Source organism: Baudoinia panamericana (assembly GCF_000338955.1).
Source record: "Baudoinia panamericana UAMH 10762 unplaced genomic scaffold BAUCOscaffold_7, whole genome shotgun sequence".
Taxonomy (NCBI): Eukaryota; Fungi; Ascomycota; class Dothideomycetes; order Mycosphaerellales; family Teratosphaeriaceae; genus Baudoinia; species Baudoinia panamericana.
In genome coordinates, this window is record NW_006911263.1 from 1,207,181 (window position 1) to 1,222,848 (window position 15,668).

At 56.9% G+C, this 15,668-nt stretch overlaps 4 protein-coding genes across 4 annotated transcripts; 1 reads left to right on the forward strand and 3 right to left on the reverse strand.

Moving 5' to 3' along the window:
• Positions 1 to 364: 364 nt before the first annotated feature.
• BAUCODRAFT_34862 (uncharacterized protein) lies at positions 365 to 2,569 on the reverse strand. The gene is made up of 7 exons (XM_007678687.1): positions 2,359 to 2,569; positions 2,285 to 2,303; positions 2,100 to 2,221; positions 1,863 to 2,029; positions 1,142 to 1,806; positions 992 to 1,090; positions 365 to 930 (listed from the first exon to the last, which is right to left on the reverse strand). The coding sequence occupies exons 1-7, from the start codon at positions 2,431 to 2,433 to the stop codon at positions 839 to 841; spliced, it is 1,239 nt and encodes a 412-aa protein (XP_007676877.1). The 5' UTR covers positions 2,434 to 2,569; the 3' UTR covers positions 365 to 838.
• Positions 2,570 to 3,051: 482 nt separating this feature from the next.
• BAUCODRAFT_25030 (uncharacterized protein) lies at positions 3,052 to 5,366 on the reverse strand (the record flags this gene model as incomplete). Its single annotated transcript, XM_007678560.1, has 2 exons — positions 3,052 to 4,470; positions 4,524 to 5,366. The coding sequence occupies 2 exons, from the start codon at positions 5,364 to 5,366 to the stop codon at positions 3,052 to 3,054; spliced, it is 2,262 nt and encodes a 753-aa protein (XP_007676750.1).
• A 499-nt stretch (positions 5,367 to 5,865) lies between these two features.
• On the forward strand, positions 5,866 to 8,905 carry BAUCODRAFT_34865 (uncharacterized protein). Its single transcript, XM_007678688.1, has one exon. It carries the CDS (start codon positions 6,152 to 6,154, stop codon positions 8,513 to 8,515), a length of 2,364 nt encoding a protein of 787 aa, XP_007676878.1. The 5' UTR covers positions 5,866 to 6,151; the 3' UTR covers positions 8,516 to 8,905.
• Positions 8,906 to 9,509: 604 nt separating this feature from the next.
• BAUCODRAFT_70969 (uncharacterized protein) lies at positions 9,510 to 15,544 on the reverse strand (the record flags this gene model as incomplete). The annotated part of the gene is made up of 2 exons (XM_007678746.1): positions 9,510 to 9,911; positions 9,962 to 15,544. 2 exons carry the CDS (start codon positions 15,542 to 15,544, stop codon positions 9,510 to 9,512), a joined length of 5,985 nt encoding a protein of 1,994 aa, XP_007676936.1.
• Between the last annotated feature and the right edge of the window lie 124 nt (positions 15,545 to 15,668).

Below are 15,668 nucleotides of genomic sequence, written 5' to 3' on the forward strand. Positions count from 1 at the left end.
GTCAGCGTCACCTCCAAAGAGACCTCGACAACACACTCGGTGACCGGCCGGCCTCGGAGTGGGATTACGACGATGACATTCCCAAGCTCATGGGTAACATGTGCGGTGCGGTCATGAACGAGCAGCTCCGCCTTATCCCGCCTGTTGTTGGTATTCCCAAGTGCACCCACGCCGGGCAGCCACAGGGCCTGCAGTTCGGAGGAAAGCACGTCACAGTGCCTCAGAACTGCAATATCACTCTCGATACAGTTGCACTGCACCGGAACCCAAAGTACTGGCCACATACTTCAGAAGCGGACCTGGACGAATTCCGGCCGGAGCGTTGGCTGCTCGATGGCTCGAAGAGCGGTGGTAGCCATCCGACTGGAGAAGAACAAGCCTACGCCACCGAAGAAGGTCTGGACTTTGAAGGTCCCGACAAACGACATGATACGTCTGAACACCTCTTCCGTCCAACAAGAGGCGCGTATGTCCCGTTCAGCGAGGGCTACAGATCATGTCTTGGACGCCGCTTCGCTCAAGTCGAGATCATGGCCGTGCTCGCAACGATTTTCAAAACGCACAGCGTCGAGCTCGATGTGAGCATGTTCCTGTCTGACGAGGAGCTGAAGAGGGCATCTGAGGAGCAGAAGCGCGAGGCTTGGAATAAGGCGGATGCGAGAGCGCGCCATCTGCTGAAGACCGGCATGATGACCATCATTACAATCCAGATGCGAACCGACAAGGTGCCATTGAGATTTGTCAAGCGAGGGCACGAGAAGTTCGACTACGCAGTATAGATTTCTGATTTTGAGGTCACATCTAGCGAAGATTGCACGTATTGGATTACTCCTGGATATCACGAGCTTGCAAAAGCGCAGCTACCCATGTCCTTCTTCTCCGCAGGCGCAGACGGGCTGATGTCGAAATCGAAGATGTCAATGGGCACGCCTGCGGAAATGCTGTCAGCGTGTGCACGCAATGAATCAAAGCAGGTTAGAGGAAAACACACCGATAGTCGTGCACGAATTGGGAATATCCACGATGCCCGCCACATGGCCCTGTACTGGAGCACACGAGAGGAGAAGGTAGATTTGGTAGTCGTCGTAGCCTGGCCAACCCGTTAGCCATTGCAAACCCAGCTTTTGTAGGAGTGACGGACCATATCGCCTCAGATACTCGATGACTCTTAGCGTCGTCTGCCGGTACGCTACCGTCGTGTCCAAGTAATACTGCTTGCCATGCTCGTCCACGCTGAAACCCTCGAAGTAGATGTATCTTCCGGGGCCAAACTGCGGCTCTACCGGGCCGGGAATGTAGATAGGTGACTTCATAGCGAGATGCTTCATCCCGTCCTTCATCACGGTGAACTTTATCGTGATCACGCCCGCCATCTCAATAGCGCCGCAGAAGCTAATTTCACCATCTCCCTGACTGAAATGCAAGTCTCCGACCGAGAACTTGGCGCCCTTGACGTGAACGGGCAAGTACACTTTGCTCCCGCGCGACAAGTTCTTGATGTCGCAGTTGCCGCCGTGCTCCGGTCGGCCGGGGACGGTACGTGCGCCTTCTTTGCCGACCTTCTCTTTGATGTCGTCGCCGGCGGAACCGGCGTGGACGTTCTTGGGTTGCGGTGGCAGGGCGACGTCGCGGTCCATGTGGCTGCACTCTTTGATGAGCTGGCCTTCGCGGTCGTTCCAGGTCTTTAGGACTTCGTGGGAGGGCGCGCAACCGAGGATGCCCGGGTGGATGAGGCCGGCGAAACGGACGCCGGGGATGTGGCGGGAGGAGCAGTGGATGCCTTCGAAGTCCCAAATCGCTTTCGCGCTGCAAGATAAGATCAGGTCTGGAGTGACACCACTTCGAGTCTGTAGAAGACATACGCTTTTGGGTAGATCTCGTCCAGAAAGCCACCGCCGTTCTCCTTCGTGAAGACGCCGGTAAAGCCCCACGGGCTGTCTTCCAGCGGCTGGACATCTTGGATCTCGACTATGAGCACATCGCCCGGCTCTGCGGTTTCGATCTCGAACGGGCCGGTCAAGTAATGGATCTGCCGCGCGTGGACAGTGTGAGCTATCACCCAGCTAGCGTACATGGGCATGTTCCACCACGTCACGAACCTTGGTGAGGTCTACATCCCGGACATCGTCGGCGCTGTCATTGTTGCCAATCTGCCCGCCCGTCCAGTCGACGCACTCAATCTTGACCACCTCATTGTTCTTGATAGTACCGCAGAAGGGAACTTTGAGCGATCAGCTACCGGCTGCACCGACTTGGGTATCTAGGTGCGGTCAGGGGGACCTACTGTCAGGGTGCCATCTGTTCTATGAGTAGGGTCAGCGCGGACTCAACACCGCACACCTTGATGGCAACACCTACATGGAGATGAGGCTGGGTAGCCGCTTCCTTCGTCAAGTCCACCTTAGCCGCATATCTCAAGCCCTCTTTGCCCATTCTGAATGCAAGATGAAGACAGTAACCTCTACTGCTTTTTCTGCTAGATGACAAGGAGCAACGAAGGTTCAATCCACCCAGTGAACACGAGTAAAACGAAGCGAGAGAGAAAAGAAGGACGATGAGAGTGTTCCACCTACCTAACCTTGCCCGGAGAGAAGGGAGCTCGTTCTCGCTATGGTGCTCCAGCGGGGTACATTCTGAGCTCGCGTCGATAAGCAGACCTCGTCCTGAACCGAGGCGGGCAGCCAAGTGGTAGTCAGTCGGGATGCTATCATGTAACGGCAGTGCGATAAGATCGCGCAGTCGCGTCCACCGCTGCAGGCGTAGAGTGAGCTGCGGGCAAGCTATCGCCATTGGCGAGCTGTAAGCTTCACTTCCGTGCGGGGCGCTGTGTGGATTCAGGTATGAGCTGCCTTTTCGGGTAATATGCAAACAATCGAGCACCCATCGTGTCCGCTGAGAACCTGTCCGCTCATCACGTTAGCGGAGGTTTCGATATAGTCATCTTCTGCGTCATCCATGTACAAAAGTTTACACCCCTCCCTTCCCTGCTCGAACGCTGCACACAACTGACACTGATAACCAACATTACGCATGCGACCAGCACACGCCAGCCTACACAAACGCCGGACCTCCTCCCCTCCCACGCCCACCAGCCTCATCCCTCGTAAGCGGACTCCTCAACGGCTCGTCAAACAGCCTGTCCTCCTCATCATCTCCACCTCGCCCATCATACGGATCCCTTCTCCCCCGCCTCCCCACATCCCCACCACTCGCCCCAATCACCTCAGGACTACTACTAGTCCCCGACGTGACCTGCCACTCCTCACTTCCACTCCTGCCCAATTCCTCCGGCTCCTCTTCCTCCGGCACCTCCGTGTACCGCGGCAACGTCGACCGCGAGCCATCGCCCGACACGAGGCCCGCGCGCTCTTCTTCCGTCGTGGGGCCGCCGGTGGGGTACTCGCGGACGCTGCCGCCGCGCGAGGTGAAGGAGTGGGCGCCGCGGCTGGTGGGGCGTTCGTCTTCGGTGGCGTCGTGGTGGCTGCGGCGGTGGAAGGGGTTTTGGAAGGAGAATTGTCGCTTCCCTCCGCCGTGGGCATGGGGTGGCGGCCGGGGTGGAGCGAGAGAGCTGCCTCTTGAGCCGGTGCGGTCGCGCGCTTCTTGCGCTTCTGAGGTTGCGAAGTGGATGTGTGGGCCTCCATCGCTAGCAGTACTCGCAGCGCCAATGGCACCTTTGTAGGCTGTATCTTCCTCATGCTCGGCGTGGTGCGCCTGGAGACCGGCTGGAAGGCCATAGATGTGCTCTGCCGGCTGCTCTTCCGCAGCATCCGCACCCTTGTTGGGTGTTACGGTAGACAGCGGCACCGGACTGTGTCCGCTCCTCCTTCGCTTCTTATCCCTCTGACTGCCCCCGCCGCTCGTGGTATGGCTTCTGCGTGCGATCCTGCCGAAGAAGCCAGGATGTACCTCGCTGTCCGGCTCACTAATGGTGTCGTCCGTGGTTGGAAACTGCGCCATGCCCAAGGGCGGATGGATTGTCTTCCGCCGTGATATACTACCTTCGGCGTGGCTTCGTCCGAGACTCGAGACCGTCTTCCGTCTTCGCAGACCGTCCCACTCGAACTCTTCGTTCTCGCCTATAGGCTCCATGCGTTCGTCCTGAATGCGCTTCACCTCTTCCACCTGCCGCTTTGTCCTTACCTTGCTGAGTGCGCGCACAATACCGGCACCGCCACGGATGGTGTCAGCACGAGGCTCGTACTCTGGCTCTTCGACCTCGGCGACCGTCCGCACTTGGTCGAGATCGCCGCTGAAGACTGCCGTGTCCGGAACATCCTTGGAGGATTTGGCGAGTTGGAGCAAGACCACGCCAGAGCAGATGACGAGGAAGCCCAAAACGACGTCGATGATCTGGATAGCCGTGCCGTGCAAGCCTTGGAAGAGTACTGCGGACGCGACAATGGTGGAGGACGTGAAGTAGACATAGTAGGTTGGCGTGACGAGGGCGGCATTGAAGATGTTGAGTGCTTTCTGCAGGTATGGTCAGTATAAGCTCGCTCTCAGCGGGACGATGACCGACTCACGTTCAGGTACACGATTTCCGTCAAAAGCGTGCAGACTACAAACACGAGCAGGATGTACAGAAACCAGTGGTTGAACTGCGCCTTGCCGTTGATCTGTGCCACGATCGCGGCGCCCAAACCTTGAGTGCAGACGACGCTGAGTCCACCGATGAGACTGCAGATGCTGAGATAGACCAGCATACTCTTCTTGCCGTACCGTGGCGCCACCCAGAAAGCGGTGAATGCACACCCGAGGAGGATGACGCCGGTGTAGGAGAGAAAGCCGGGTTGGATGACATAGTGTTGCATCTGTTGTATGTCGGCCACCGCACTCTCCACGGGCGCGTTCAGCGGGATGATGATGCTTCCCAGGATACATATGGCGCAGCCCATCTTGCCAACGAAGCTCAAGCGCTCCTTGAGGAAGACGGCGCTCAGGATGGTGGTGATGACCACACTGAGTGCGCCCAGAGGGGTGACGAGGATGGCATCGGTGAAGGCGTAGGCCACGAAGTTGCAGAGCTCGCCGAGGATCATGAGGGTCATGCCACTCCACCAGTAGAAGTTCTTGAGGTAGCCATACCCTTCTCCTGCCTCTTCATGGTACTTGACGTTCGCTTTCAGCAAACCGACCTTCTTGAGCACGAACGATACGCCGATAAACAGGCCGGAACAGACAGCAAGACATATGCCGACGATCTTGTACGCTGGCGGACGTTGCGCGGTCGCCGTCGAGGTTGAGGTGGCGCTTGCGGTGCTGCTGCTGGTATTCGATGCGCTCGTTGAGGTTGCGTCCGCGCGCGCGATGAGCGTGACGGTATGTGTGATTGTGGAGTATAGGACATCTTGGGCGAGTGTGTCCATGGGGAGAGCGGGAATGGGAAGGAGGTGAGTTGAGTGGTTATCGATCGCCTGACCGCTGCTGCATAGGCGTAGGGATACTGTCGCTGGGTGTGTCCAAGGTCGTTCGCTTGATCGTCGTATTCAATATCTCCGTCTCCTACGATCGAACTGTGCTGTCCAATGTGCCTTCCTTAATCAGTCTCCAAGTCCAGCTTTAACAAGGCTATGGGCGCTTATCGCTGCGCTTGCCGGAGGCGAGACGTGGGAAGGAAGCGGGTATGGCAAGAAGACGATACAAACGAGACTGCCAATGTTGGTAGAACGACCGCGATCCAACGAATGCACGTCGCACAGCAAAATAAGTGTTTATGGCGGTACAATGGCTCTCCAAACTTCGACGACCTGTCGTGCTTCTAGGCGCAGTCCCTGGGCCAGATGTGGAAGTGGTGGCTGAGTGCGTGGCGGTTGAACAAGCCAAGCCACTCTTTCGCTACGCGTCTCTCCAGCAGACCTCCGGTCTATAGCAAACTGCAGCTTGTCCAGAGATGATCGAAGTAGATGAGAGAAGAAGAGTCGTGATGGCAATGTAGACTCCTACAGTAACAGCAGCATCATGGCCACCGCATGCGACGGACGAGGCTCAACGGGCAATGCGATCCACGGATTCCTTGCGCCCCCACAACGACAACGCGTGGATGCGCCGATCACACCAACGTCGCGCTAACGTCGAGCGAGGGAAACGCTAGCATCGACTGTTGATTGGTCGCTTGGACTGCCTCCTGCTTCACCTTACCACCTGGCTCATTATGAATGGCGGCAGCAATGGAGAGCACATCAGCGTACGTGAAGCATCCACGGTCGATGACATCCGCAATGCTCTCGCGGAGCTCAGTGCTAGGGAAGCCACCGTGACAGCCCGGTTGGACAATCTCCTCGCCACGCAAAAAGACCTCACCCGTCACTTATCCAGACTCGACTTGGCGCGGGCCCATCTGGGTTCTCAGGTGCTCGCTGCGAGGCAAATCAGCCATGCTGCCCTTTCGCCAGCCGCTAGCACCGCATCCCGCATCACCGTGGCGGTCAAGAATTTGGACCGCGAGCAGGCCGCGGTGAGGGCAACGCTCGAAGTCGTCGAACAAGTTGCCGAGCTCAAAGCATGCGTGCTCGGCGTCCACGGGTCAATGGGCGCGCCTCAAGACTGGGAGACTGCGGCTTCCTACCTTCATCGCGCTTCGCAAATCCCGGATGCAGTCATCGACGGTGCCTTCGCCGAGGACGTCGTACCTACCGCTGAAGTGCCGGATCCACCCCGACAGACGCTCGATGCCGCCGCCGAGAGCTTGTGCGGCCTCTTCCTGCGTGAGTTCGAGAAGGCCGCCAAGGAGGGTGATGGGGCGAGAGTGACCAGATTTTTCAAGCTCTTTCCGCTTATAGGACGCCGAGACGTAGGCCTGGACGCTTATGGTCGCTACGTTTGCACAGGCATTGCGGCGAGAGCGAGAAGCAGCATGAACACGAGTCAACGCCGAGAGGGCTTGTTCTACGCCAATGCACTGACGAAGCTCTTCGAGCACATCGCGCAGATTGTCGACGGACACGAGCCGCTTGTCGAGCGGCACTACGGCGCCGGCAGCATGACAAAGGTCATCGAGCGCATTCAAGTAGAGGCTGACGTGCAAGGCGGCATAATCCTCGACACTTGGGCCGAGGAGAGGAGGATCAGCCGCAAGTTGACCGATGTCCGAAGCTACCCATTCAACTTCCTCGTGCAGTCATTTTTGCCTGCTCAGAAGCCGACTATCGGCTCGTCACCGAGGACAGGGTCACCCGCACCGGGCTCAGGGCGTGCGAGCGAAGACGAGGGTGTAGACATGAAGGAGGTCGACGCGTTGCTCGGCGAAAGCGCAGTCATGCTCGGCCGGTGGTCACTCTACATCCGCTTTCTCGCCACCAAGACCGCAGCGGAGAGCGAAGACGGCGAAGACGTCAAGCTGACAATCCCGTCTTTCCTGACACACAGCACTCTTCAAAGAAAGGTGGCAGACCTCCTAATCGATCCGTTTAACACGATGGCGACCTTCTTCTTCCGTCGCAGCGTGGAAAAGTCCTTCCAGCTTGATGAGTGGCCGTCAGACCTCACGCTAAACCCTAGCAAGGCCCTTGGTGCCAGCCCGCCATTCGTGACCAGCGCGGTCGATGACGTTATGTACATTGTCAACCAAGTCCTGCAGCGTGCGATATCCACAAACCAACGAGCTGTGGTGTCGAGCGTGGTGCCTACCGTTGGTAGAGTGCTTGGGAGTGACTTCTTTGGCATGATCCAACGCAGGATGAGGGATGAGAGCTACCCAAAGGCCGCCATACAGGGCGCTCTACCACCGGAGACGGTAATCATCCAGTTTCTTGTGCTCATCAACAACCTTGATGTCTCCACGGAATATGTCAAGCGCATTGTTCGGACGTGTGTTGGCGGTCAGCAACCCGCGCAAGCAGCCCACGCAGACGGCACGAACGCTCTTCGAGAAGCATTCCCGTTTGGCAACGAGTCCGTCGCTGTTGAAAGATTGCTCCACAATATGGAAGCCGGCTATGCGAGCAAAACTTCAGAGCTTATCAATGAAGCGACGGAGGTCATGCTCAAGCAAGTCATGCGACCCCGACTACGACCCGTCCTCATCGAGACTTTCCGCGATGTCGAGTACGGACCCTCAGTCGACGATGACCAGGAGGAGGCCGCCCAAGAGCCGGCGGAAGGTGCCGTTGCGCAGCGCTTCGAGCGAGGCTGGCAAGCCTTCACTCTCCCCGTCAAGCGCATCCTGACCGCTAGCACATACGACAGGCTCCTGACAGCGACCGTGCATTACCTTGCGCGAACGCTGGAGAAGCGGATCTGGTCCTACTACGGCCGCGTCAACGAGCTCGGCGCTGTCCGCCTGGAGCGAGACGTTGCGGGGATTGTGGCCGCAGCGGTCAGGGGGGGTCGGTATGAGTTGCGCGATGCCTTTGCGAGGTGCGTGCAGATGACGCTGATCATGAACATGGAGGATGATGAGTGGGAGGAGGTGAGTAAGATGGATGGGGCGAAGTTGGAGCGTGAGAGTGGTGTGAAGTGGATGCTTGACGCGGATGAGAGGAAGAGGGTCAGAGCTATTGTTAAAGATCGTGCGTAGTGGGCGTGAGGGCGTTGAAAGTTCCCAGCACGGGCGCATGTGGCCTCTTCATATCGTTTGCAATGACAGCAATCGTGTCGCCGTAGTCGTCAGTTCACGCTTCCGCGGCGTACCCATAAAGCGTCTTCGTACTCCGGCTCAGCGCTCGCCACATCGCTGCCACATTCTCGACCCGGAGTACGGGCCCACCAGGTAAGGAGGACCGACTCCCGGGCGAACGTCATGAAGATCATGATCAGCTTGTTCGCCGTCAACCGCGCGCATGCCGGTGCCCGGTTGGAGCACGGTCTTCTTTGGTTCGGTGGGCAGGGTGAGGTCAACGGTAGGCCTGATGAGAGTCATCCATACGCCAGAGTCTGGAAGCTGCGTGAGGTCGAGATGGTACTCGCGGTGGCTGTAGTCCGTGCTAGATGCGACAGACTTGTCAATCATATTACCCTTATATCGAGGGAAAGGGTGACTGGCTCTGGCTGCAACCCGTATGTGGTACATCTAGGAGGGAGGCTCGTTTCGGCACCTTTTTGTACAGTTGATCTTGGTTGCTCATGCCAGTCACGAAGCACATTCTCGACTTCGTGGCAGTACGAGGTTCGACAGTAGTCCGAAGTCGGCCAAGGTATGAGGCACTTGAGTTCAGCGCTGCATGTATAACGAAGGGTGTGAGATGACGAACAGCAGCATGAACAAGCCTTTGCGGTCTTCCGGGACCTGTAGGCAGCGCACATGTAGATATAGTGCAGTTCGGAGTATCGAGCTAGATGTGAAGAAGTCGAGTCTTCTGCCAGACGCTCCGCCACCTCACGCCAGCGCCATCGCTAGGTACACACCAAATACTGTCTGTCGACGCCCATCAAGTCCGTACGCATACGCCAGGATAATGCCACATATACCACCCAACGCCTCGCTATTACCCATCCCTTTCGTACTCCGCCCCTTCCACCCAATGATCGTCCTCTTCATATACTGTCATAATCAGCATTGCACTATCCCGTTCCTAGCGCTGAGAAGCGCCTGTCATTCTCTTTCCCTTCATAAGCTCAAACGGTTTTGTGGGATCGCTAGGATCCATGAACGTCATCAATACCTGAGCCAACTCCTTGAAATCCACCGGTTTCGTCATGTAGCTGTTGAATCCAGCCTCCACACACTTTTGGTACACGTCACCCAGCACGTTGGCACTCAGTGCGATGATCGGTGAGTATGGGTACTTGTTCTTCTTCTCCCAACGGCGGATCTCTTTGCACGTCTGGTAGCCGTCTTTGTTCGGCATGTGCAAGTCGCAGAGAATGATGGAGTAGTAGCCGTGGGGTTGGGCGAACACCTTCTCCGTGCATTGCACGCCGTCCATCACAGTGTCGGCTGGGATAGAGACTTTCTTCAAAAACTTGAGAATAACCTAAAGAGCTGTTAACAAGAGGCTTCGGAGATTGAACGCCGCGTACTCACCATCTGATTGACTTTGTTGTCCTCAACAAGAAGCACCCGCTTCCCTTTGTCGCCCAGACGCGCCGTAAGCTCTTCAAACACCTGCTTCTGATTGACAGCCACTTGCTGCGCGCTATCTTGGTTGCGGTCTGTGCTCATCTCACGCTCCTTCTGTGGATCAAAGATGATGGCGAAGCGCGAAGGTTTGAGCGGCTTGAAAACGAAGCGTAGCCGCCGTTCCTCTGTAAGAGCTTCGTAGTTGTACCGTGGTGCTTGCTCGATAATCTTTCTCTTTTGCGCAAGATCCGTGATGATAATAATGGAGGTGCCAGAGTGTGCAGGCGATGACAGTATCTGATCCATGAGTGCAGTAATCTCTTCCACATCCTGCAGGACCACGACGATATGCGTGAATATGACTGGATCTTCGCCACCCAGCATCTTCTGGCACTCGAGCAGATGTTCTCGTGCCGTGATAGAATGCGGCACGTTCTTCGGTACGGTCTTGTCAATATGCTGCACGGTAGCCTCGCGACTGTACTTGAGCGGACAGATCACCAATATGGAATACAGCGGTGGCACCATGCTACCACCTGGCGACAGATGGCCAACAATGTCCGGCGTAGATATGCGTCGCACAGTGTCGACTGACTGTTCAGAGGCTCCAGAAGGAGAGTCAGACTTGCGGTGATCCGGCAGAGAGAGGCTTACGGTGGGTCCAGTAAAGGCCGGATCCGGCACGTAAGAGGACGCCGATGAGCGTTCGGACTTGAGGCTGCTTGTGCGTGCTGCAGAGAGTATCGAAGGTTCCGAGCTGGCTGAAGATATGGAAGCGGCTGGCGACGGCCGTCCAAGGTCTGGCGACATATATGGCGAAGGGGTTGAAGTCGTTTCACTCGCGAACCTCGGAGACGGTCGTGGTTGATCCGGAAGAGAGGGGATCTTTGTCAGTCTTGGCATGCTTAGCGGCGTGGATGCGAGGCCTGGGAATCCTGGCAGACTCGACATAGTCATCAGACCCGGTGTAGGCGGCGGCGCTGGTGGCTGGTCGAATCTTGACGGCAAAGTCGTCTTGATATAGAAGCTGAACGTTGAGCCTTTGCCGGGAACTCCCTTAGCGCTCATGTCACCCCCATGCAGCTGGGCTAGCTGCCGAGAGATGACAAGACCTAGCCCAGTGCCTCCGTGCTGGCGCGTGCTGCTGCCGTCGATTTGGCTGAAGCGCTTGAACAGATACTCCGCCTCTTTTTCTGTGAATCCTCGACCGGTGTCCACAACCTCGAACTTAATGAGCATCTCATTCTTCGCCAGCTCGACGTCTGAGCGAGTCAAGACGCTACACCGCACAAACACCTCGCCTTGTTGTGTGAACTTGATCGCATTGCCGATGACATTCAGGAGTATCTGCCGTATGCGGAAGCGATCGCCCTTGATCTGTGTGGGCACGTCCTCCTCGACGATGTAGTTCAGCTCAAGACCTTTGTCAATCGCCATGGCGGATGTCAAGTCGTTGACCTCCTCGATAAGCGCTCGGACGTACATCCAGTCCATACTGAGCTGGATCATGCCCGCCTCGGCCTTGCTAAGATCTAGTATGTCGTTGATCAAGCCGCGTAGACCTTCGGTACTTGCTCTAATGATGTTGACATGCTCCATCTGCTCGGCCGAAAGACTGCTGTCAATAAGGAAGTTGACCATGCCCGTGATACCGTTGAGCGGAGTTCGTATTTCGTGCGACATGTTGCTTAGGAAGCGTGACTTCTCGTCCATGGTCTCCTTCAGATCGCGTTCGAGCGTTTTGTGGTCATTGATATCTGTGCACGTTCCGTACCACGTCTCCTCGTCTTCGGTCTGCTGCAGTAGCGGCTCCGCGAGCAGGACACGTACGAGGTGCCATCTGTATTCGCCTTCCTTTGATCTCAGGCGTACCTCGGTCGAGTAAAAAGGGCGGCCGTCAACGTCACGCGCGACCTTGAGTATACCTGTACTTGCGAGTTCAGAGAGTTGCCGCTGCGGCATGGTCTGGAGTGGTGAAGACTCGGAGCTGTTCACACCTCGCTCAGTCTCGGAGGACCCGCTTGAGGAGCTCGCAGAGTTCGTGGGCGTCCGCTTGAGCTCCGTAGGTACAGAGGTCGGGACATTCGTCGGCTTACCAGAGTCGTCATCAAAGCTAGGCAATTTACACTTGACAAGATCGTCTGGATGCACATGGTCCATGAAGCCAAGACCGAGTGCTTGCGCCTCCGTTTGGCCGGAGTAATGCAGCCATTGCGAGTTGCAAAAGGTAACCCCTTTGCTCCTGTTCACGGCGAAAACGATCTGCGGGCTTGAGTTCGCAAGCGTGCGGTACTTGGCTTCCGAGGCCGCCGTTTCCTGCTGCCGTGTCGCATTCAGCTCGGCAAGGTGTTGCTCGTGAAAGTCCATCATAGTCCCTATCCAGTGGACGACCTTCTGACGCTTGTCCTTCAGCGGCGCCGCTCTGACATAGAACCACCGAAAGCTTCCGTCGAAGCGCTCTAGGCGCACCTTTTGCTGCAATTGCTGCGCAGTCCGCAGCGAGCGTTGCCAGCTCGCCATGAACTCGGCCCGGTCATCTGGATGGATGGCTTGCCAGGGCTCGTTAAGCACCTGATACGGTTCGCGACCTCTGTATATCAGGAACTTGGTGTTCACCCAAGATAGCTGGCCGGTGTCGGGCTTCGCGGTGAAAATCTGAACTGGAACCGAGTCGATGATGGTGCGGAGCAGGCGTTCAGACGGCGGAGGCATATCTTCAGAGTACGACGCCTTACGCGCATGCCCGGCTGCGCTCAAGGGCGTGTTTTCCGCGTTGAGACTCGCCGGTAATGTCCCGAAGGATGATTCGTAGTTCGCGCCGTAAGAGTGCAGCAGCGAGTGGCGTCGAAACGCATCCGCTGCGGTTGATTCGTTATGTTGCGACACCGCATAATGCATCGCTGGTCTTTGCGGCGACGCGACTTCGGCTTGTCGTGTAGGACTCTGCGCCCGCACCACTCGCATTGGAGATTTCTCGTCTCTTACGGACTTGGCTGCCCTCAGCCTTTGTTCGCTTTGTGAGCTCTTATGATCGTCTTTGGTTGCAGGGGACGCCTTCCGCGCACTAACTTTGCTTTCTTCTTCAACAAATCTCGCCGACGCTTTTGCTGGCGTTGTGTGTGCCGACTGACTCGTCTGGCTACCACTCCTGTGTCCGGTACGATGAGTTCGTTTTTGGTCGAAATAGTCGTGAACGATCTCCGAACCGGTCATCGCTGGGGTGCCTGTAACAGACCGGCTGTTAGACCATCCATGGGAAGCAGGGTCCCATCCTGGTGTGCCGACAATGGAGCTGGTGGGGCTGTGGCGAGAACGACCAGAATAGTCTGACGGACTCGTGATGCTGCCACCGGAGATTGAGCCCGGAGGCTCCTCGAGCTCGGCGTTCACGATGTCTTCGAGAGAGGCTGGCTCGATGGTCATCGGTGCCGTGCTAACATTGTGGCCAGATGCAGTCCTTCTGTGACGAATCGTAATGGCCTGTTGATGGCTTGCCGAGAATTGCTGCGCTGTGGAGAATGATGTCGCCAAGTGCGGTGCAAGCAACTTCAGTGACTGCGTCAGATTATGCGGATACGGTACTGTCTGACTCAGGATAGAGAGCATTGCGATAGGCGCTTTCCGTTCCATGTCGAGGGTGTTACTCCTCTGTGGCATACCGGGATGGTCTCTCGGCTGTCTCATCCTTAGGCTTTGCATGGGTTGTGAAAGCGTGGGATGAACAAGCGGGACATGTATGACAGTACTTGCGCTGTCCACCCCTATGGCTTCCACCTGGTTATATTGCGAGTAGTCCCTGGGCGTGTTGTTTGCAGGATTGAACGAGTCCTCCACTTCTTGTTCTTCAGAGGCGAAGAAAGGATTACTCTCCTCATCACCTTGAATGGCCGGTGACGGCGCAGGCGATTGTGCCCAGGGAGATTGCGGGTATTGCTCATACTCCTCGTAGTCACGCTGAAAGCCGAAAGCATTCTCTGAAGCGAAAGCATTGGTGCGATAATTGCCGAAGAGTTGTCTGGTCGCAGAAACGCTGGCGTTCTCCACAGGTGTTGTGTCTGGCAGATTACTCGCTCTGGATGTCGTACCCGAGCTGGGGCCGTTACTGGAGTCGGACGGGTCCGAGCTGTAGTCTCTGGTGATGGTAACAACTCTGCCTCGGTCGAGTACACGATTCACCCCACCAGACTCGATCAGTGGTCGTGCTTCGTGATCGAGTGCTCGAAGCGTTTGAAAGACTTCGGCATACGGTCCAGTGTCAACGCCTCCTGCGATGCTACTGAAGTCGGGATCGCTGATTGAAGTATGGCGGACACTGCTCGTAGATGGGTAGCGATGGGGTAGACCTCGACTCTGTGCTCGGCTTCCGAACATGCCGGCATGTGTGACGGTCCGCTGAGGACCCCGGGGTCTGGCAGAACGCAATGTAGCTTCATAGACTGTAGGTGGCGCGTCCCGTTTCGGCGGCGGCCCAGCATATGAGTGGCGAGACTCCAGCCTTGGCCGTCCAAGCCTCTCAGGGTGCAATTTCTGCATATGCCAGTCCGCTAGAGCGTCGGTAGAAGCTTCCTTGACGTCTGCTTGTGAGACTTGCTCAAGAATTGTGCCATGTGGCACAAACTCTTCGCGACCGTACATACTGAACGTTGCTTTCTGGCCCCACGGCACATTCTCGATATCAGTGGCGTCCATCGGTACAACAAGCGTCACACGCTCAGCCTTGTAGAAGTCATGCATGAGATTAGTAACCGTGGCCCACCACTGCTCAATGCCAGGCTCGGCATTCAGCTGCAACACCAGGTCGTAGAGATTCGGCGTGGGAAAGCGCGGATCTTCCACACCATGTGGCGCGACCCCGGGCGGTGCAAAATCTTGCACGCCGGGCGTGCTGCCGGCGGACGTCACATCGACACTGCGTTGACCCGGCGTGTCATCTAGGCCCGCGTTCATAGTCGTTGTAGGAGACAGTGCCGTGAAAGGCTGATGAAAATTCGAAGACCATGTGCGCGGCGTCCCTGGCACATAAGGGAAGGGATACGAAGGCGTCCGAAGTGGTCGGCCTTCGGCAGGAGTGGGAGGCAAGCTAGCGCGTACTGTTCGTGACGAGCCTGTGGACTCTGTGGATTCTGTAGAGTCGGTTGAGAGAGGTCGAGGAGCAGGTTCCACGGGGCTGGCGAATGCAGCATTCAGCGAGGGAGATATCATCTGATTATCTTCCTCCCTGATGGGCGACACTCTCTTCCCTCCATAGCTGCCTCTTTTGCGCTGCTGCAAAGCCAACTTCGCGTTTACCGCTTCTTTCAGCTTCTCCAGCTTCTCTTCTTCCGTGCCCGAAATAACGCGCATAATCTCTGGCCGGATCTCACCTGAGGCGGTGGCGTTGCTGCTCTGTGCGCGTTGTCTCTCGCCTTGCTGCTCCGGCGTCTTCACCTTTTGTCTTGGCGAAAGTATCTGCTCTGGCGACGTCTGCGGCAACTCAGATAGTCGACCTGGCGGAGACCGCACCATGCGACTCAAGTGAGGCCGCGAACTCGTAGGAGAGCCTGTCATGGTCCTTGAGATGGACGGTGGCTCAGAGTCTCCATCTCCTCCCTCTTCGTTCGTCTCCCGCCGTCCCTTCCCCTCTCCCGGCGACTGCATCTTGCAGCCGGACTTTGCTCCTTCCACGCTTCAC

Coding starts and splice junctions, on each gene's coding strand:
- BAUCODRAFT_34862 (XM_007678687.1), bottom strand. CDS start 2,433: ATGGGCAAAGAGGGCTTGAGATATGCGGCTAAGGTGGACTTGACGAAG. Junction 1,091..1,141: donor CGAGTATCTGAGGCGATATG/GTCCGTCACTCC, acceptor CGGGTTGGCCAG/GCTACGACGACTACCAAATC. Junction 931..991: donor CAATTCGTGCACGACTATCG/GTGTGTTTTCCT, acceptor GCATTTCCGCAG/GCGTGCCCATTGACATCTTC.
- BAUCODRAFT_34865 (XM_007678688.1), top strand. CDS start 6,152: ATGAATGGCGGCAGCAATGGAGAGCACATCAGCGTACGTGAAGCATCC.